The 22,719-nt window shown below is 43.3% G+C and overlaps 1 protein-coding gene and 1 long non-coding RNA gene across 3 annotated transcripts in view; one reads left to right on the top strand and one right to left on the bottom strand.

The window, feature by feature from the left end:
* Positions 1 to 5,914: 5,914 nt before the first annotated feature.
* LOC148394302 (protocadherin-17-like) lies at positions 5,915 to 22,240 on the bottom strand. Its single transcript, XM_088382116.1, has 4 exons — positions 18,751 to 22,240; positions 16,328 to 16,386; positions 16,009 to 16,178; positions 5,915 to 9,166 (listed from the first exon to the last, which is right to left on the bottom strand). Exons 1-4 carry the CDS (start codon positions 21,223 to 21,225, stop codon positions 8,595 to 8,597), a joined length of 3,276 nt encoding a protein of 1,091 aa, XP_088238242.1. The 5' UTR covers positions 21,226 to 22,240; the 3' UTR covers positions 5,915 to 8,594.
* Positions 21,783 to 22,719, top strand: part of LOC148394300 (uncharacterized) — a 31,116-nt gene continuing 30,179 nt past the window's right edge. The window contains exon 1 of one of the 2 annotated variants that reach the window (XR_015859708.1): positions 21,783 to 22,090. This is a non-coding gene — a long non-coding RNA (uncharacterized LOC148394300). Of the gene's footprint in view, positions 22,115 to 22,719 lie in introns of both variants that reach the window. The other variant, XR_015859707.1, reaches the window with a different exon arrangement.

Below are 22,719 nucleotides of genomic sequence, written 5' to 3'. Positions count from 1 at the left end.
AATAAAACCATCGAGAAGACATGCATGGTGAGCTCATTTGAGGGAAATTACATATCCCCACATGATTGTTAGCTTGACGTTACACCCTAAACCTGTCTCATTATCAAAATGGCTTTTCCCATTATGTCAGAAAGGGTCAATTTTGGTCTAAAAGAGAAGATTGTATTTCTTTGTGATTTGCTTTCCAGGTACACCTTTGGAAAAAAAACGAGAAAGAAAAATTACCATCAGAACCATCTCGCTCTGACTGCAAGTTCAATGTGTGTGTGTGTGTGTGTGTGTGTGTGTGAGGTGTGTATAAATCATGGGCAAAGAACACCAGCTGTTCACAATCGAAGAGTGTCTTTCTGAATTCTAATAAGTATTCTCACCACCTCCGTCAATGTTGTTTGTATGTTTGTATAAAGGCGTGTGCCAAAAATCTCGAGAGCAGTTGTCGTTACAATCTGGAGTGGCGGCTTCATGATTTGATGCTAAATTTACTTTTAATGGGGTTTTCGCTACATCTACTAATCCTTGTGGAAATACAGTTGAACAATTTATTTGCAGAAATACTTCATAATTAGGATCTGAGCATGATGGCCGTTTTGGAATTACTCTTCTTCCCACTAATAACTTTTATTTTTTTCCTCAATGTGCTAGAAAACTCATCAATTCTTCAAGTCTGTTTAAAATGTGTTTGATTGGTTCCTAATGCTTCAAGTAGTGACCCTTGACCAGACAAAATTGCCCTGAACATCAGTTTGACTGATTGACACAGAATTGGGTCACATGTCAAAATTCAACATTTTAGTTTTTGGGCAAATTTCATGCCTTGTATTTTGACAAAACCTTACTAGCCCAAAATAGCCCCATTTGAAAGTAGGATTTTTTCTTAGCCTTTTCAATTGGAGCATGACGTCAAAGTCTATTCATGATTTCGAAGATTCTACAGTTTTATATAATAGTATTTTGTCAGGTATTATTTTATATCAGATGTGAAAATCAATACAGACATTTTTTAACAACATACATCTGATTAGCATTATCTTTATTCACAATGGCATCATCTCTAAAGATTACAAAAATGTTCAAAAATGTAAATTGAGCCATTTTCTGACCTTAAAAAATCATTCTTGATAATCACAGTGAGAACTCGATAACATAATCAGTGTAAATGAAAATGATTATTAGAAATAGCATCAACTTCAAGGTCATTTGAACAACTTTGTTATGCTGTTACCTACAAAGTACAGCTCCCAGATTGAACAATGTCGGTGGCCTACCCGGTGGAAAAAAAGTATTGTTGCTGGAGAACTGACTCGAAGTTTTCACATTGGTCATAATGATCGCTGGCTGGCTAATGTTTGTTGCATCGCTGCCTGAGGCTGAACTGGATCACCACTGGTGCTCCTTTATGTTAAATCGAGCTGCCTATTTGCATGAAACATAACACAAGTGGTTATTGGGCTTATGTCGGCGTCGGTATCACCGCTGTCTGTCAACAGAATCACATTACACCTCCCGAGGCCCCTTTTACTTACATTTATCAGAGCGAGAAAGAAGCTGTCGCATTGTGGAACAGATCCAAAGCACAGAGCAGATCGTGGGGAGGGTTATTTCTAACGAAAGATGAAGTTGACCTTTAAGAGACACAAGATCGGGCATATTTGGGCTAATATCTATTAACATGGTGGATTTTGAGGCGGTTTTATCCAAGCCACTGGCCTTGGCTGCGGTCTGTCCTCTTGAGTGCACTTGTAGTGGTGGCTTGACAGCTGATGTCACATATTCGTATGCTCCCCCCCCACCCCCACCTTCTTTGTTGATCAAATATGTACTAACCGCCCTCTGGCTGTCATTTCATATCACACAGACGACACAATACTATCAGTTCCTTCCTTGTGTACTTTCCCCGAACATCAAACTCAAACCTCCCTTGGGCTGAAGTAATTAAATGACAGCTAATTCCTTTCATGAAATACCCATTAACATCATGTTGTGATTCAGACACCTTTGTCATTCAACGGTGTTTTGTCGGTTAGTGTCAAAAGAGGCAACGGCTTTTTCTAATGTGTTTTTCTAACAGGTTGTTCAAATATACGTAAAAGGAACTCATTAATCAACTCAATTAATTGGGGTTAATTTGCAATCCGTACATACGTTTTCTGCAGAACTCATCCTCATTAATGTCCCGGGTGAGCTGCAGCCTGTCCCATCTGACTTTAGGCCACAATCACAGTTTATAATCTCCATTATTTGAAAATGGATTTTAAAACACTGCAATGTGTATTGGAGCAGTTTTCCTACGAGGATAGAGATCCATAAAGAAACAATACACCAAGTGCCGAATCTATCATCTTTTTTAAAGAACAATTTTTCAATGTTGTTAAGTACATGTTAAGACATTAATATGACCTGGAACCTGCAAAAGCTGAAGTCCCATCAGAATTAAGTGTGAAGACTGGGATAACTCAATTTTTGTCATTTTACCGGAGCGCGATTTAAGGTTTTATGGCTGCAGTAAAATCTAGGGGATTTATATCTTGGTGATTTATACGCCAATGATTACTTCTTCTAGATCCTTGGTTTTGCAGAAATTGTGGTTTCACCCAGATTTGGGCATTTTGTCAAATCTAATAAATTTGAAGCCGAATCATACTGGATCACGTTCGTAGCACAACTGTCAGACGATTATTTTCAGTTTCAAAAGTTGGATCCCATTCAATAGCACCAGTCAATCAGTTCACTAAAAGACACATACTGGGATTAGAAAAACAACAAAAAAGGTTGTGCTCTAAGTCCAAACATCTAAACACCAACTGTCATGCTCAAAAACTGGACTCTCACGAAATTCCCGATGGCCACCACAATCGTGGTCTTGCTGAAACAAAACATGTTTGGTGTATCAATGGTTTTATGTGTGGTGCCTTTTTGGTAGAACCCAGCAAAAGTGATATATTGTTGCAGTTATATGTGCTTCCAGAAACTAACGCAGTACTCGGCACTGTATTCACCAACATCTAGTGTGACGTATAAAATATTCATCAGACAGCAACAACTGCTTTCAAAACAACAGTAAGCAGTTACGGCCGTTACGGCTCTGATGTTACTTCCTACGCTGGAAAATCGCTGCTTCCACTTCAACACAGTTTGTTGTGGTTTATTCCAAATAGAGACAGTGTCGGCAAAATGCCAGCTTTTACAGGCAGTGTGAAAGCGGGAATATATCAGAGATCACGGCTCGCCAACCCCTGGAGGGTTTAAGAACCATGGGCATAAACAAGCTCTTTGTTTGCTTTGAGATCCAAAACATAAAAAGATTCTGTCATTTTAATATTCGACCCCCTGAGGGCAGGCACGCCGCCGCGTTCAATGACATCCCTCAGTCCAAATGAAAATGACCCTCTCCATATCGTTGCGTTGATGTGCCGAGCGTCGGCGAAAGGTGGAAAACGAGCTCTTAATCGGCCGTGTTGTTGAATTATTGAATTAAAAGCTTAAGTGAGCGGGGTGAGCATGTCAATTTGGCACAAATGAAATGGCGCTCGCCTTGTTTCATTTCCATCTGAAAAGATGGCTTGTGTATGTAAAATGTGGAAGAATGGGGGGTATTACGCCGATCACTTTCATTGTCTGTAATTCCTTTTCACCGCGACTGTCATCAATCTGAGAGACAAGTCGCATTCATCCAAACGCAGCGCACTAGTCTCTAATCTGCATTCTGCTCCATGCTGGAGCACTTTTCTGTACCAGAGCTCTGTGTAATCAAGGGAAAAAGGTTTATTCCAAAGCCAATTCTTCTTAATTATGGCAGAAGTGGAGGTTCAAACTGCCTCAGTGAGATGGAGTTTAAGACAACGTGAGGGCTAAGTGTGGCGCACACACACGAAAAAAGGAAAATTGTTGAGCCCTCGTCTACTTGACATTCCTCTCACCTGTCTGCCGACATTCCCCCGTGATCTCAAACCTCGGGACTGATCCACACGAAATGATGCCGTGTTTGTATTTCAATGGGATGAGTTGCCGTGACCCACGCAATCTCCCTCTCCGAGACTATTTCAACTTATGCAGATGAGCTCATCAGAGCTTGCCTGCTGAGATGAGACATCTAGGTCTGGAATTGTGTCAATAGCGGCAGCAAAACAAATGCAAATCAAAATCCAAATTAATGTGTTTTACCCGAGGAGGAAAGCGAGAGTCGCACTTAGAGTCTGTGCTCAGTAGATGACAGGATTCGGTTTTCCGCCAGCTTGCGCGCAAACATGGATGCAAATACACGTTCTCAAAGTGCTGACCGTTGAAAGTGAGCGACAAAAATTTCCAGAATCCACACCAAGAAACAAGAGCTTTCAATGTTAAGATAAAAAGTGGAAATCACTGCTAGATTTGCCCGATCCATCTGTGTAAACATGCAGCCACGCTTGGACTTAGTCGCTCTTCATAGGCTCTGTAAAGCAAATGAATTGGTTCTGGTCCAGAATTTTAGAGCAGAATTCCCCCACTCCTGCCGATGTTTATGTCCCATGTCGTTCGTCTGCAACCTCCTTCGCAAAGCAGGTTATCTCCAAAACGGGAATCAACCAACGGATGGATGGACTAAATGTTTTATGTATGCCGACCAAGGCCTTTTGTCACACGCGCCCACTCTTTCATTCTCCATTTTGCTGAAAGTCACATCCAAGGCTGCATCTTCACTGCGTGTCTGGATGCCTAAATTCCATTCACATGTATTTTCCCAGTTATCCTTAAGCGATAAGTCTCCAAATGACCCACATGCCCCCCTCGAGTGCACACGGAAAACCAAGCAGGTGTTAACAACGGGCAGAGGCAACACAAAATGAATCATAATAATAAATAATTAAAGACCCCGTGAATTTGGCTCGCCACAGAGAAGCCAAATCTGAATAAATAAATAAATAAAAAAGGCAAGTGCATGAAATGAGGTGCTCAGATCGTGAAAAATCCGTACTTTCAAATGCTTTGGGTGTGTCAGTTGGTAACAAGAACACAATTCACCTGCACATACCAAAAAAAAAAAAAAATCACAATAACAGCAATCACAAGAGGGTCTTTGTACTGCCCGTTTGTAATACAAACGTTAAATGTTATATGCTTTTCTTCTTGCACATAATAACTGCAAGAAACCTCGACACTACTCAACTGGCATTCATCTGCAATCGTTCTTGTTTGGTAACATGAAATATTCAGAGCATATTCAGTGGTCTTTTTTTCCATGTGTGTGTGCGCACTGTGCAGGTGTGTGCGTACATGGCATCAATCGGCAACGTGAGCCTTGTATTAATGAGGTACATCCAAACCGACCAAGAATCAGATTCAAATAGTACCTTTTCCTCCTCAAAGACTAATCATGGTTACACATGTATGGAGAACATTCACAATGATTTATTTATTATTTTGAACAGATAAGAATTAAGCAGCCGGTCGGTACTGTTACTTGAATCCGTCAAGCAAATCAACAGTTAAGCAACGTACTTGTTGCCTTTTAAATAATACTTTTCTCTTGATAGCTCATTAACCCAAATGCTAATATTGTGCGGCTATCTTTATACATGATGCCGAGTTGCTATCCGTGGCACAAATTGTCTTCCTTGAACCATGTCGTGCAATTTGCTTCTTTTTTTTAATGATCATTTTGGAGCAATTGATGGACATATTGTTCCCGTCGGTAAAATTTTACATATTTAGTGCCACGGGGGGCTCGTGAATAGGAAGCCATTGCGGATGTCCCCCCCCCACTAATCAAATTATCTCAATTTTGTATTTACAAGTGTTAACACTTAATGCATTATTTGTTCGGTTGTTTGCCGCTGCAATGACCCATTTTACCCCCCACGGGGATTATTAAAATTTAATTTGCTCCACGGTCTCAGAGTTCTTCTCTAGGAGGAAGAGAGGGAAGAAAAGTCTCATAGCAGTTGAGTGTTATTTATTTATTTATATTTTTATCACACTCACATGTCTGTTTGAGATGTTTAAAATAAATAATGTAACAGAAAATATACCGACGCCTCAAGCTCCGCTGTCTTTGAATTAGCAACGCCGACACTACGTGACGCCATTTGGCGGGACGCATCAGAGAGTGAGTCAACTCACCTTGTGATGGGATGCACTAATGTACAGTGCATGTTTTTTTTGTTTTTTTTTTGTAGTTAAAAATATAGAGAGCAGTGACAAAAAATAATGGGAAGGGGGGGGCACACTGAGCTCCTCCAACAAGGTTTGAGATTCGATCCCTCCAAAATACATCTGCTGCCACAGTGCATTGCTATTATTGGAACAGTTGCAGGGTTATTCATGTTGTTGTTAAAGCAACACTATGCCGTATTTGTACTTTAAAATAGAAGCTTGTAAAAGATGTTCAATGAAATATTATCATGTCTTTGTGGAGTTGCAATTTTACTGCTTTTTGTTGAACACATACTACAAGACTTGTTTGGGAGATGTGGATTGGCCATACTTTTGTTTGTACATTTCTTTTTCTTTTTTTTTTTTTGTGAATCCTGGTACATTTATGACTGGCGGCTACATCTGTGACATGAACCGGAGATTTACATTTTGAATCAGAGCAAAACCTATTGCCGACCGTCGGCCGTGAAAAGTAGTTGCTGAACCCCGCATGCTGCGTTACAGTTCGGTTGGTTTCAGCCGCATCACTTAAAAGGTTACCTAAAAAGCTAAATTTGCTGCTCAAACGATTAGACTGTGGACTTTTCCATCATTTTTACATTTTAAATGTATTTTGTATTGTAAGTTTTTGATAACTTTTTTGAATCAGAAAATCAACCATTTTCACTGTTGATTTGTATTCATAACAGTCAAAGCAAAATTACATTCTGCACCTGAAGGGAGAGCCCAAGAGCAGATGTTTTACCATCACACAAAGAAACAAAAAATCATACTGTTGCTTTAACATCTCTCGTATATGAACACGACAGCTTCGGAAGTCATCATTGGTTGGAAAAACAACGTCCTTCCATGCACACAGTGTATACAAATTTAATAAAATACACAAGTACAGTACAGTAGCCCACATTCACGTGTAAGCCCAGCTTATTTTCACACAAACAGCAGAGAGGACGACGATCAAATTACAAATACATTCTTAAAAAATTGTTTCATCGGAACCTCCGAATGGTTTCATGAAAAGGGGCGTCCCCTGTTGCACCACCGTCACAGTTCATAAGACACTTCACTTTTGTAACGCCACTGATATGTATGCGGTCGGCCTTTAAGTTTTCAAAGTGACGTTCCTTCAAACACTTAATGGAGACAGAGAGCTTCACCGTACAAAAGCAGACAGGACTCAATAGCTTAACAGTAGCAAGTTTGTTCCAACAGCCACACAAAATTGGCGCTTGAAATGTGTAAAATACAGACATCTAATTGACAAGTACAGTACACCATGGAAACACTTGAAGTCAGGTGAGCACTGATTGGCCCGCAAACCTTCACAGCAAAGAGTCAAGGACACGATTTTCACCGAAACACAACGAGTCACTTGGGATGGGCCGGTAATCAATTCATCGATTAATTAATCGGCGCGGTCTATTGAGTGCAATCGATCGATTGAAGCGGTTGCGGCAAAACTGCTTGGCGTAAACTTCCGCAAGCAGCTGTTGACTCTGGCTTGATTTCAGGTGCATCTCAATCAATTGGAATATTGTGGAACAGTATTTCAGTAGGTTCATTCAAAACACGCAAATCATGTGATGTATAGACTCACTACACACAGGTTGAAATATTATATTTCATGATATTTTTTAATTAGAATTTGGAGGATTATAGCTTAGAGCTAAAGAAAATTCTACATTCAGCAAATCAAGAAATTTTCATAAAGAATAATCAGCAACGAACGGGGCCTTACTCAAAACGTGACTTGCTTCGGACTGGAGCTCATTTGGGCAGATCCCGTAACGGGGGTTTGTGCTGGAAGTTGACCAAAATTGCTCGGTCAAACCAAAGTTAGTCACTTCCTGTTCAATTTTGTGCACGAGTTCTTGAGAGTGTCCTGTTGTGAGATATATCCACCCAATTTTGTGTCGAAACAGGTCTACCTTTTGGGTATTCATGATCAGGACCCCTAAATTATATTTATTTTCAGCAGACCTCAAGCAATAATACTGCGTTTTAATTTCTTGAGATGTTGAGTTTTGGATTTACTTTAGCTTTCTGCTACTGTCACCCTGTAACTTTATGATCTACAATAATGAACTTTTCAACAATATTCTGATTCCTTGAGCTGCTCCCATTAAATGCCTCAAGAAGTACCATGTGACGTTGGCTACGTCTTTGCATGGCCCAAATTCTCCCCTAGAACACTGGCATGGCAACAGTAGTCCAGAACATTCAGAAAGAGATTCTATTAAAAAAAAAACGATTAATCGATTAATTGATCATTATTTTTCTCCATCATCAATCAAGGAAAAGCACTCAGTTGCCCATCCCTACAAGTCATCGAGTAAAAAAAACAAACAAAGAAAGACACAAAGCAGATGATTTTTGGTTATACAATGTTTGGACCCCAAATAAACAAACAAGAAAAAACCCCAAATGGGCCCCAATCACACACTTGCGGGCGTTGGCCGGCCGCGTCAGTTCCCCGAGTCCCGCTGCTCGTACTCGGACACGCCGCACTCCTGGCTGATGACGGCGCTGTGAATGAGGCTGCTGGACAGCGCCTTGGGGCGGAGCTCGCGGGTCAGGTAGGAGGGCTCCTCCAGCGTGGTGTGCAGCGGGGAGCACTGGCCGTCCGGCGGGCCGTAGGCACTGCTGTCTGAGCCCCCCTCCCGCTCCTCCTTCACCTCTCGCTCGGCCGAGTCCAGGGCCGGCCCGCTCTTGGTGGGGCTTCCGGGCGCCGGCGGACTCTCCTGCAGGGGCAGGCAAGGCGCGCGCTGCGACTTTAAGTAGGGCTTGACGTTGGCCACGAGGACGGTGCCGTCCCGCTGCTCCTTCCCGAAGGTACTGAGGGTTTTGCGACTGCCGCGGCTGATGGTGCCATAAATCTCTGTCTCTACCATGGCATCCATTCCCACGGGGATGAAAAGGTTGGTGCGATTATCGCCGCTGTCTGCTTGGCTTCCGATCCGTAACTTTGGCATCCAGCATCTGTCAGAGTGTCCCAGTGCACGACACTCATCGGTGCAGTGGACTGATTTGTCTTGTTCTGCAAAAACAGTTTAACATTTGTTACTTGGTCCCGCCGGGTTCCATCGAGACTACCAGCACTTGGCGAGGGATGACTATCAATACTAAAAGCATTCAGGGGGAAAAAAATCAGGACATAACAAACTATACAGTAGAATATCTACTATACGTTACTCAAAATGAGCTAAATAAAATGTGTAGAGTGAAGAGATTATGAATCTTGGTGAAATTTTTCCTCATTAAGCTACTTAAGACCTTTATATTTTTCTCCTTGTGGGTCAATGACCTCCACCCTCCACCGCCTCACCCTTTCATGATGCCACATTGAAACAAAAGGGGACAAAATGTAAATTATTATATCTTTTAGTTTCAGTGAATCAAAATACAACATGCAAATGTATACAGCACATTCCTGGAAATGTTCAAAATTAAATTGCTTTTTACGGTACAGCTACCGAATTGGAGCTTGGAAATTTTGCATTTCAGTCTCCCGCATGATACCACATCAAAATGATGATATGCAATAAAACACATGAGCATCGTATTTATTATTTATTTTTTCTTCCCACTGCGGGTCAATGCAACAGTTGAGAGTGATTCATAGAATTCATGAAGGTCTTTTTTCCCCCTCCCCATCACAACCTGCGTAGGTGTTTCCTGGAAAATGTGCTTGTGGTGCAGGGGAAGCATTTTTTTTTCTGATGCAGAAGCAGCAAAAACAAGTACGGTAACTGTGTGAGTTGCATCAGCAAAGACTCGCATGCATAACCTCCTCTCAAAAATGTGTCAACATCAATTTCAGTTAATTCATTAAAACAGATTCAAGGACAGCTTGGAATTACCATTTGTGGTACAATCGTTAACCTAACCTTAGAGGTTATTGCATCATTTTTCATCTCAACCCTCTTAATCAAGCAGAGAATAAGTAATGTGTGCCTATTGATTGAACCACCGTTAATATGTAGATGGAAAACGAATAAAATATTGAGGAGAAAAATGCAAGTCACATCAAAGACGTGCCTGACATGTCACATTTTGACGAAGAGTAAAAAGAGGTTCCATCTAATTCTTGTGGATGGATGGATGGATGGATGGATGGATGGATGGATGGATGGATGGATGGATGGATGGATGGATGGATGGATGGATGGATGGATGGATGGATGGATGGATGGATGGATGACGGGTGGATGACGGGTGGATGACGGGTGGATGACGGGTGGATGGATGGATTACAGATGGATGACATATGGATGATGGATGGATGATGACGGATGAATGAATGGATAGATTTATCATGCCATTCTCATGAGGAGCATTAAAGAAATTTGTGTCAAGTCATTTGAAATTCTTTCAAAATGAGAGTCAAGGACAAATTGGAGTTTGGCATTACCATTTGTGGCACCATTAGCATAACCTTTTTTTCCCCTTAAGAGTTTATTGCATCATAATCAGCTCCTTATTTGCATTTCCTGGCCATTTTTCATTTCACTCCTTATTAGACGTGTCGTAGATAATGACCCGTCCTTGCCACTAAATGACCTCATTTGCATGCATGGAAACATGAAATGCTGGGAAAAAAAACAATTATTTAATTCGGTAGCCGAATAGTTACTGGTGGAAATTAGCACTAAGTGAAAAACAATTACCTTCAAAACATATCAACTTGCGGCATGAATTTCATATTTAATGGTGGATATTGCTTTTTTTTTCCCCCCCACGTGTTGCCTCCAACAGCCTTTGAGTGTTTGCGTGTATCTCTTTTCCATGGCCCGAAAAAAAAAACATGTCAGGTTAATTGCCGATTGCAGTTTGCCTGCAGGCTGAAGTGTGACTCGTTGTCTGTCTCGATATGTCAGCCTTGCGATTGACCGAAGACCCCCACAAAGATTCCGGTTGAAAAGTAACAGCGCCAAGCTATAGATAATGAATGAATAATGAATGAATGCTTATGTGTCTGCAAGCAAAAAGCCCACTGATCTAATCTAACGTTGAAAATTGATGTCGTACTTCGTTCGTATTCCTCACACGTGACTCTTCTAGTGCTGGATGGCGAACCAACTAAGCGCACGGGAATGAGCCACTTGTTATTGCAGCAATTACGCCGCAATCAACATTTATTTGACGCTGCTGCAATAAGTATTAGTGGTTTGAGGCAACGTGTTACAAATGTTTGCGCAAATGTCTTGCCAAAACAAGCATTCCATATCAGTTGTGTTTGTTTGGGGTCCATAACGTAAAAATGAAGCGACTCATTCCGACTAGAAAGCACAAAGTTATTCTTCCTGCTGCTCGCCTGCCTGCTTTAATATGGCCGTAATGATCAATTAATTGCTGGAAATTATGTCGTTTACTCATAAAGGCTCTCCTCCAACTATGAATGGAGACACTTGAAGTATAATGAATGAAACCGAGACCCTGATGTGGAAGCCTCCGCTTGAGCTTTTCTTATCAAAAGGAAACTTCCAACCTCCAGTTTGCCGGGATGGGAAGCGCCCACAAACAAAAAGAATCCACACGCCTGACAGCAAGATGTGAAGCTTCAAGTGCCGAGCTCCCTTTCAGGAATGCAAGCAGTTGTCGGTCCAGGGACAGCGAAATACGCGGAATTCTCAAGCCTCAGGGGCTGCTTACAAGACAGCGTCTTGACTAAAAAGTGCACTTCGAGGTTGCAACAAGTGTTGCAAACCTTTGAAATTAGGTTTCAAAGTGTTTAAAATAAAAGCACAGCTATCCTCTTCCTGTTTTAATTGTCTGTCTGAATTGTTTTAAATCACTGCTCTTAATTGAGGGCTGATTTCAAATCTGATTGGATGTGCAGTGTACTGCGCGATACTTATGTTGGCCCATTCTCAGAATTTCAGAAGCCCAGCTTTGTTTGTTCGTGTTGTTTTTGGCATCACTTTTGGTTCCTAATTAGTTTTGACTAGTTTTTAACATTTCAAATGGCAGTGTGCACACCGTGTTCCAAGTTATCATACAAATGATGTTTTGTATCGTCTACTTAGAAACGTCAAAATTTAACAAATGATTATTTTCAGCTTTTTATTCGGTGCAAAATATTCAAGCATTGTTTTGTTTACCCAGCAAAGATTTGAGTTTGTAAAGAATAACACTAGTATTATTTTGGAACAGCTCGATAGTCTCCTTTCTTCCTTCTTTATAAAAAAAAAAAAAAAAAAGACACAATTGATCATTTTAACTTGATGTTTTTATGTAGTGGAGAATGTGGAATGTTCCTAATGCATTTGTGTGTTGGGAAGTAAAAGCTTGACTCACTAAGTATTGAGCATTTATGACCTTTATAGTCCACTTCAGTTTTTTGTCGAAATTAGCCAAACATGTCCATGTGATTGTTGAGTCCTACATCACTTTGATTTAAATGCGGTAATCAAAAAACATCAGCCTCGAGCTCGCAATGACCAACAGATGGCGTGAACAATTGCTATAATTATCCCCTCTGTTATTTTTGACTTCTTTTGGAAATTTTAAGCCACAAAGTGCTTCTCTATACTTGCTTGTTCACGTGTCAAGTAGGCAATTATTGCCCTGCACAACAAAGTTGTTACTCCCGGCCTGCACTCACATCAAAAGCTGACATGAATAAAAAAAGTATTATCGACAAGCCCAATATTTGTCCCTTCATGAAATATATGTTTTCTTTTAATTTAGTCGTAACACTTAAGTGTTTATTTGGAACTTTTTCTTCACCACAAACAGAAATAAATGGCGTCACCCAATTCTTTTTTTTTTTTTTTTTGCCAGACTGCCATAAATACTTAGATTTGGGAATTAGCTGTACACTAAAACCTGATAACTTCTTTTTACCACGGTTAACTTTGCTTCCCAGGCCACATTGTGGTCAAGTGTAATTTAAATTCTTTGGTTACTAATCTCAGTTTTGAGTGACTCCTACAAATTGTAAGAGACACAATTTGTAAGAGACACCCTCCCCCCCCCGTTCTGTTACAAAACTAACCCGAAGCTCCATCGACACTAAAATGACCAGTCTTTGATTCCCCCTACCTGCCACATTACATATTATGTGACTGAGATCAAGAGAAAATTCATGTGAGCTCAAAATGCATTTTACATCAAAAGGACAGACTAAAACATTGCTTTGATTTGGCAAAGCCACACTTGTAGATATTTTGAGTGCTCGGCTTTGAAGCATCCACACTGTCTGATTATGCTTCTGTGCTATTTGTTTCTCCATTCCTCTTCCACAGAGATGGAATGATTATCTTATTTCTTTTTTGTGTAGATACATGAGGGCAGAATGATAAGCGAGACAGGAAGATGCCGCGCTTATTTCCATAGCAGCCATCAGCACTGAAAAGAAGCTTGCAGATTATACTGATGAAGAGATGTGCCTGTTTTGGAAGCTCCAGGAAATCACACGGAGGTATTGCCATTGTTCTCTTCGACTTGGACTCGTGTAACTCATTGTGTCACATAATTCTTTTTTTTTGGAACAACAAAAGCGGGGACATGTTTATTTTTTATCCCTCCTAAATTAATCATGTTATTTTTTTTTTTTATGGGCACGCACTACATTAATAAATAATCAACTGCATTTTGGCACATAAATCACAGCTCAGATTTATAACGCCTTTGATTAAAAGTAGGAAGGTCACGATGAAGCCAGGACGCTTTCATCTATCGTTTCTGCCATTAGCTTCTTTACTCATTCTTTAATTCATCCCTGAATAAAATACGAAAAAATTTGAACATCGAGTGGCAAAATTGTACATTCACTTTCATGCTCACATGAAGTAAGCATTTCAATCTTTTAGATCTGATTGGCTAATAGCGGACAACCAACGAACGTGGACGCCCATTAGAAAGAGACTGAGAAAACGCCTAGCAACACCCACACTGCATCTGGCATCTGCGAGAAGTAATAAATATTCTGGGCGCATGATAGCAGGAGCTTCACAGGTGCATATATTACCTGTATCAAAGCAGCCAGGAGACTGGAGGGATGGCAAAGGTAAAGATATAAAAGCAATACTACTTAACACCGCAAGCTTTTTGTGCCCGAGCAAAAAAAAACCCAAAAACTTGTCTTTGTTTTTTCGGGAGAACATTTTCCAAGTCAAAAATGACACACTTTATAAATTTCATTCACTGCTAGCCATCCCAGTTAATATGCATCTTTGACATGAATGAATGACATCATCAGGTGTCAACCAATCAACACATTGCAATTTTGCAGGAAGTTGTATATGACAGTTATAATGAAGGTTTTTGTTTTGGTAACTTATTCATTGACAATAATATGACAGCACGCACGATACAATGATGCATTTAGGAATTTTGATTCCGTTATCTGTATTACATACATATCGATCCGATTGCTAATCAATTTCACCCGATGCCATCTATTTGTAAAATACTTTTTAGCACCTCAGCCTAACAGTTGTGTCAGCCAAAACTTGAATTTCGGATGAATGGAAGGATGGAGTTCTATTTTTATTTACAGGATTTCAAAACTCAGACTAATCAGATTTTGTTTGACTGAAGTTTGGCCTGAAAACTACGGTAAATTCTTACACTTAGGCATCTATAATCTGATCAATGTTTACCTTTTGAACCTCCAAAAAGGAAAAGCGGGATCAAGGCCCTCCATTAATAAACGCAACACGATGCACCACCTCTTTGCGTTGCCCTTATCTTTCATATACAGCCGTATATATGAAATTCCTCGGGCGGTGCCGTAGTGCATGTAAATATTCCGTCGGCGCCAACGCGCGAGACATCTCTTTCAATATCTGTGTGTGTGATTGGCCTTAGAACTCGGCACTGAATCGCGTTTAAGAAATGTGCTGCAAAAATTGTGATTGAATTTACACCTCCTACGGAGACAAGTGTGGTCTGCCATAATTCCCCACAGTGCTCGTACAAGGGAGGGAGGGGGACGGTGGGGGGGGGTGTTTCACAATCTCGCTGGCTCTCTTTTCTCTCCCTCTGGCAACCACCAGAGTGTTTCTGTCCGTGCCCTCCCGAGCCTGCCCGCGTACAGGCGGTTCATAGCAATGTAAATGGTGTGGAAAGTAGCGCATAGGGAGCAGATGACCAGAGCCGTTCTCCTCCAAGGCTCATAGCAGCAAATGAAAGCCATCGCCTCCTCGCTCCAGCCCGCCGTTAGCCTTTATCTCACCTGCGAGGCTGGCTCTCATATTTGCTGTTTGTCTCCACTCCCGCTAAATATATCAATCCCGAGCAGGTCGGGTGGGTCGCAGCAGCTTGGCAATCATCTGCGATTGCACTCTTGGCAGTCATTTCAGTCATAATTAAACTTTAATATTCCTATTTTTAGTCGTAAAGCCCACCAATAATAACTTAGAAGCACTTTTGGGGGGCGAAAGGTGGAAGCACAGCTGCCACAAATACCTGTGAGCGTCTGTCACGCTGTCATGTTAAGTCAAGGCATGCGTGAAGCGTGTTCAAATGGAGGCCTGATCAAAAGAGACGCAGGCAGACGAACACTTTGCCATGCATATGAGTTTGTTTGATGCCAAAATCAGACGCGGGATGTTTGAACATTCCACCTTCACACATTGGACCCTTTTATCCTTTCAAAGTATCCCCTTTAAAGCTCGCTTTTACCTGGCACTCTGCGACACCAGCTCAAGGCGCCTGCCATGTAAACCCAGCAGCAGCCGCAATCTCAACCCCACCCCCCCCCCAAAAAAAAAACATTGTAGATTTACCACCTGCATGTTAAACGTTTGTCTACCTCGGCGGTACCCAACGGCAGGCGGAGCGGCGCTTAAACGAGTGTCTGCGCATAAAATATAAACAACGGTGCGCCGCGGGAGAGCGCCCAGGCATCTTGACGACGTCGAGTCCACTCACCCTGCTCGAAAGGCTGCCCATTAACTGATGTGGCTTTCATCTTGAGGGCCTCCCTGCCAGACGTGTCACACTGGGAGCCTCGATTAGTATCCTGGTCACTATCAGCCTGGTCACTATCACCATGGCCACTGTCTCGGAGGCTTGCTCGTTCTGCATCCTTAAATGTAGAACTGCGGCAGGAAAAGGACAGAGGAGGGGCGGCATATAACTTTCCATTCTTACTGTGTGAGGACTGCTGTTTGATTGCCAGGCGAGCTTGATACAGGGATGAAGGAGCGCAAAAGACGCGGTCAGGAAGTGTCTGCATGTGAGCTCTTACCTTTGAACAAACGGCTGCCTGCTGCCAGCATAATTGGGCTCGGAGGGGAAGTTTTCTGTCTGGAAATGACAATGAAAATTGTGTTTTTATTCCTCCCCAAAAAAAATAAATAAAAGAGCTTCACACTGTTCACTGATGACATTAGACACAGGCGTGGATTGAAATGATCTGTGGAGCCTCTTTGACACAGCCTGTTCAAACTGCGATTAAGCTGCCTTTTTTGCGGGTCGCCGTTCTGTGAAAACGCCACTAAATGGCTTTTGAGGGAGTTTCAGTACTGGCGCTCACTTTTGCCTCCCTGTCTGGTGTGTTTGGACATTCAAAATACACATGCATAAGTTTGGGATCATTTCCCAAACATCCTTTTAAAACCTCACGGACATCTTTTTTTTTTTTGCAGTATAAAGGCCACACCAAACTCTCTGGTGTTAACCTTGTTTCTTATTCAGCAGCATTGTTCGGGGTGGGGAGGAAATACGGACATCGTAATACTTGTATTGTGTAACGGAATTCAATATTGATTTTTGAGTTTCTTTTAATCTTGTAACCGTCTTAGGTGGTCCTTGGTTCATGAATAAGTTTCGGCTTTGACAAATCCGTATATAAATCGTAATTTACCGTAGTCGACTTGTAATCTATTCTATGTAATCTACGCAATAGTAAAATCATGCTTACAGTGCACAAAAGACACTTCTTCAGCTAGGCTTTGAATATAAAACAATCAAATAAAATCAGTACGTAAGGCAGTAACTGAGCGTATCTTGCGCCGTCACCTTGAAACTTTCTATGTCGCGACAGTAATAAACTGATGCCCGCCTGAAACGGGCTTTCATCTGACATTTATATGAGTGACTCAAGTAATTAATTTCTTTCTTTTTGTAAGTTTTGCCTACGTCAACTAGTACTGATATTTATAAGCTTCAGTTCTGAGCAACTCAATTATTTCATTTCTTTCATTCCTTTCGCTAGGTAACGCCTTCGTCAATTACTGATAAATCGTAACACATTGGACATGGTTTTCTTCCAAGATACGAACGATTGAAAAAAATGACTTACTCACTGAAAGTTAGTTTTATTTCCATGTCAGTCACTGAAGGTTAGAACACTTTCTTTCAATGTTGACATGTGCATTAACTTTTTTTCTCCAGCAGCATTATTCTATACAAATCACGTTAACCTTCAGCTTTACAGATGCCGTTTCTACTCTGCAAACTCTATGTTGAGGTAAAGACATCTCTAGTGACACATGGTGATATCAGTTATACGCCAGTTATATGAAAGCCTACAACCAGAGCCATAACAGAAAATTTGACATTAAGCTGCTTTTGCTTTTTACACAGAACCCAGTGAAGCGGGATATTACAGCACTTTCACACACCGATACGGCATCCTGCCATCAAACGGTTCAATGACTGAAGTCAGCCCCGGCTTCTTCTGCGAGAACACTTGTTGGACATACACATTGTTTTCAAAACAACACGACGGGAAGCGTGAGTGTCAGCTGTCAAACTTTACAGCCCCTGTCCTGTTGCCTCTGGTATGGGTTGGGTACTGGATGCTAGCAGGCTGTGGTTATTTTGCATGATGTTGTTATCAAGTGGGTTTTCTTTTTTATTGCATCACCTGGCAGTGACGAGGACACGATTAGAACGGGACGCCGTTGTGACCATATGTGCGTCTTTGGCAAGACATAGAAAGGAAAGCACAAGTGCTTTCATTAGTGCCCTTTTCCCATCATCTTGAGAATAATGTGTTTGTGTTGATCACACCCACGTAGCACAGCGACTGGTGACAGCGCCAGGCCTTGTCATCTGTGCTACCGTCTCCAAATGTGAGACTGACCCAGATATTTACATCGTGTACGGGCACACAATTCAACAAGACCGTGCTGGCCAATTAGCATGTTAGCTGGCGAGGCTCGGAAAAGCCTGTCATATAGGGCCGCTTCGTGCCAACTCCGGATGAGGCTTGGCAGATCTGACCCATATTTGGGATGGAAAAATGCGATTGTTGGGGTTACGCCGTGTGCATCTCACTGTCTGGCGCACACGGGTTGGGTAATGCGATCGGACAAGCTGCTCAAACACCTGTCTGCTCCAGCATCTCAGGCTGGGTTTTGTTTTCTCTCCACAGCCCAGGATCTGCTGGGGGTCACAGTGGCCTTGTTCAAGACTCCCACTGTTTGCCTATCCCCGCACGGAATGAGCGCGTGCGCGAGCGAGCGTTTCCTCATTACGTGGCCTGCAGGCGAGCACTTTGCGAGAGAACAAATGTGGATAAAACATTAACCTTATTAGTAAAATGCCAACTAAAACAAAGTTGTCATATCATGCTTCATTTACAAAGTGTTTGCCTTAAGCGAGCAAGCTGAAGTGATAATGGTTTTGCAGCTAAACAGAGAGCACAGATCAGCAGCATCTTACCTGTATCACTGACATCCTGTTTGCCGGCGTGTCTGTGCTTAGCCCGGCAAAGCTGGAGTGGCAACCTGCCCTCGGTACCGTCAGGCTGTTCGGTGTTGTCTTCAGATACATGACCTCAGATCTGGGCAGCGTGAGCGGCAGGGGGCTCTGGTAGTCGAAGCATATAGGCGAAGTTATGAGCGAGGGGCTGCTCACCACATTCATGCGGCTTGCCGAATCTCTCTCCTCCATCTCGCTTTGCACCAGCATGATGTCACTCTTGTTGATCCGCTTCTTCTTGCCCTTCCCCACCGGAGGATTGGAGTACTCGGGCATGCGGCAGTTATAATTCCCGCTCTCTTTATCTTGATGCTTGGACTTGACGGCGATGGCCGTCATGACGGCTAAGAGCATGACAGAGATAATGCAGAGGGTAACGATGAGAGGCAGGGATACATCCCAGTGCTGCTGCTCGCCGCTCACTCCAGAGCCGCCGCCGCCACCTGATGCCGCTTCCGTATTGGCCTTGATGACCAGCTTAGCCACAGCGGATAAGGGCGGCTTGCCGTGGTCGGTTACCTTAACCACCAGCTCAACCGTGGGAGAGACTTCTTCCCACAGGGCGTGGGTTGTCCTAACTTCGCCTCTTATAGGATCCATGTCAAACAGGTGGTCATCATTCCCCTCTGTGATCTCGTACGTCAAGTGTCCACTGTCTCCGTGATCGTGGTCCACCGCTTTCACCGTAGCCACAATGTAGCCGATACCCACGTTCCGAGGCACTGGGATTTCCGCCGTGTCATTTTGAAGGAGCGGTAAAATGATCACTGGGAGATTGTCGTTGACGTCAAGGATGTTGACCCTGACGGTGGCGGTGCTCTCCATGTGAGGGGAGCCTCCGTCTTTAGCCTGAACTTTGAACTCAAATGATTTGGTTTGCTCATAGTTAAAAGAGCGTGATGCGTATATGGCTCCATTTGTGGGGTTAACGGAAACGTACGTATAAACGGACACCTCGCCGATATGCGAGGGCATGATGGAGTAGGTTACAGTGCCGTTGCGGCCTACGTCCGGGTCATGGGCCAGCACGGAGCCCAGATACTCGCCCGGAATGTTGTTCTCGGGCACCTGTAGCACATAAACGACTTTTGTGAAGCGAGGCGCATTGTCGTTCTCGTCCAAGATTTTCACGGTGAACGACTTGGTGTAGTTCAAAGAGGGGATTCCGTTGTCTCTGGCCATGATCGTGACGTTATATTCGTCCTTGGTCTCCCGGTCCAAAGGTCTGTCGGTGAGCAGCGTGTAAAAATTGTCGTTGTTCTCCTGTAGTCGGAAAGGAACGTTCCCCAGCACGCGGCACTGGAGCTGGCCATTTCGTCCGGAATCTTTATCCGTCACTCTGACAAGCGCGATGACAGATTCAGAGGGTGCCGCCTCACTGATGGCACCCTGCCTCACAGAAACAAAACTGATTATTGGTGAGTTGTCATTTTTGTCAAGCACTTTGACACTAATTTTCGCATGGCCCGGTATGGGGTTCGGCCCGAGATCCTTGGCTTGCACATCAAATTCTATGATGGGATTCTCCTCAAAATCAATTTCCCCCTGGACTTTTATGACTCCGCTATTGGGATCTATCGAGAACAAATCTTGTATTCGCTCAGATGCATATCCTGTGAAAGAGTAAACCACCTGTCCGTTGCTTCCCTCATCATGGTCGGTGGCGTTCAAATCTATAAGTATTTTTCCAGGCGGGGAATTCTCCGGCAGTTCCAGCACATAGGAGGATTTCTCAAAAACGGGGCTATTGTCATTCGAATCAGTCACCCTGACATTGATTTGCATGGAGCCTGATCTCGGATACTCCCCCCCATCGATGGCGGTGAGGAGGAGGGTGTGATGGCTCTGGTCTTCCCGATCCAGAGGTCGCTGAACCACCAGCTCTGGATAAATAGTCCCGTCCCCTCTTACTTTTAAATCCAGCGAGAATGTATTGTAATCATCTCTGGTGACCTGATAAGTCTTGATCCCGTTCTCCCCGGTATCCAAGTCATGTGCAATAGTCAGAGGGAAGCGTGTTCCCGCCGCTGCATTCTCCGAGATGTCGATGTTAATGTGATCTGAGGGGAAACTGGGCAAGTTGTCATTGATGTCCTGTATGTCGATCTTGATCATGCATATTTCCTTATCATTGGCGAACACCTCCATGGAGAGCTGGCACTTTGGGTTCCGCCTGCATAACGTCTCCCTGTCAATCCTTTGTTTGGTGAAAATAAGTCCACTCTCCGGGTCGACGTCCACCAGGTGTGGTGCGGAATTCTCCAGCACTCTGAAGTTGGATTTTTTCCCTCTCTCCAGGGTCCCATATCCGCCGTCTTTCGCGATATTACCTATGACAGTGCCGGGTCCTTGCTCCTCTGGGACGGAATAACTCAGGTTTTTCAATGTCAGGGCTTTAACCCACAGCAGAAGGAAGATGGGAACAGAGAGATGCATCCCTTCTGTTGGATATGCGGTACTGGCACACAGGAGGAAGAGAAAAGAAAAAAAAAAACCTTGACTTTCAACCTGTTGATTATTCCGCCAAACCTTTAGTGGACTATATCCAAAGCTGGCATGTTGCTGCCGGGCTAATTGGATATCAAATCGATTTGTGAACCCCTTTTAATGGGCATTAGCTCTCTCACATGCCGCTCCGCGATGATGAACTCTTTCTGTAAACAAAGATGACCGCCCGACGACACCCGGTGCATGAATTAAAGATCAAATTCAACATTGGAATGCTTTGTTTCCCCTCTCAGCGGGGGCTCCCACAATGAATAATCGATGAGAATAAAGTATTAATATTCCCCTCTGCGTCCAAGGTTAAAGCATGGTGAAGGTTAGAGCTTCTCTTTCAATAGGAAGAAGAAAAAAGGAGGAGGAGAAGAAAAAAAGACAGAAAGGCGCATTGCCCTCATGCGACATCTGCTCTCTGCAAAGCTCCAAAATGCACCATCGCTCCGCGCTACCACCGCCGGTGCATTGTGACTTTAGTCTCCGGTGCGGCACACTGTTGCATAGGGGGGCTGCCTGCCTGCCTGACTGTGTGTGCCTCCTCCAGTAAAGTGCACGGAGCAAAAGAGCGGGGCTGCAGCCGCTCGCTTCGCCCTCCCCTTCCTCCGGCGCAACCTTTTGTGTGCTCCTTTCGCAAAGGAACACTCACAACGGCCACTTTTTCTTTCCCCCCTTTCCCTTTTTTTGTCGTCCACTAATCAGTCCGCTAATCCCGTAATCCAGTCTGATTCGAAGGCGCTCCTGTTTGCATCCATCAGCCGCCACGCTTATCTGTTGCACGGCGGAGGAAGACGAGAGCGAGTCGGTAAGCGAGAGAGAGGAAAATAAGGTGCGATATGATTGAAGATAATCAGAATGAGTCGCGTCTCCTCCTCAACTGTTGAAAGCTGCTCCCCTCCTCCTCTTGCGTCTTTCTTTCTTTCTGCCTCCCTCCTCTTTGCCGCACACTCACGCGCCTTCCGTGCGCGCACTTTAGTGCTCCCTTCGCAGCTCCGGTGAGTGAGCGGTGACAGATCTCGCCGTCTAAGGTGGAGCACATGGATGGCTTGAAGAAAGGCTGTACTAGTGCTACGTGATTCATTTACTGATGTGCGCGCAGTATCGGTGGGGATGGAATACCAAAAAAAAAAAAAGGGGGGGGGGGGGGGGGTGCCCGTGGTAGTGAGTGTTACTCCAAACACACAGATGTGAACTAGGGGAGGATTAAGAGTGGATCAATGAACGCTACATGTGGTCACTCCAGTGAAGAGCCAGGATAAGATGTGAAATTAAAATGGATCACGTTAAATCCACCCACCCTTTTCAAAGCATATGTCTGGATGACAGGATGCAATGCAGTCAACTAAATTCACAAGTAGACTGACTGACAGAGACAAAGTTTGGTCTGGATTTCTGATATGTGATCAGTAGGTGTACCTAATCGTCTGAACATGG

Source organism: Syngnathus floridae, chromosome 8 (assembly GCF_059516105.1).
Source record: "Syngnathus floridae isolate MCC-2025c chromosome 8, RoL_Sflo_1.0, whole genome shotgun sequence".
NCBI classification, from domain to species: Eukaryota; Metazoa; Chordata; class Actinopteri; order Syngnathiformes; family Syngnathidae; genus Syngnathus; species Syngnathus floridae.
This window is presented reverse-complemented; position numbering and strand designations above follow the sequence as displayed.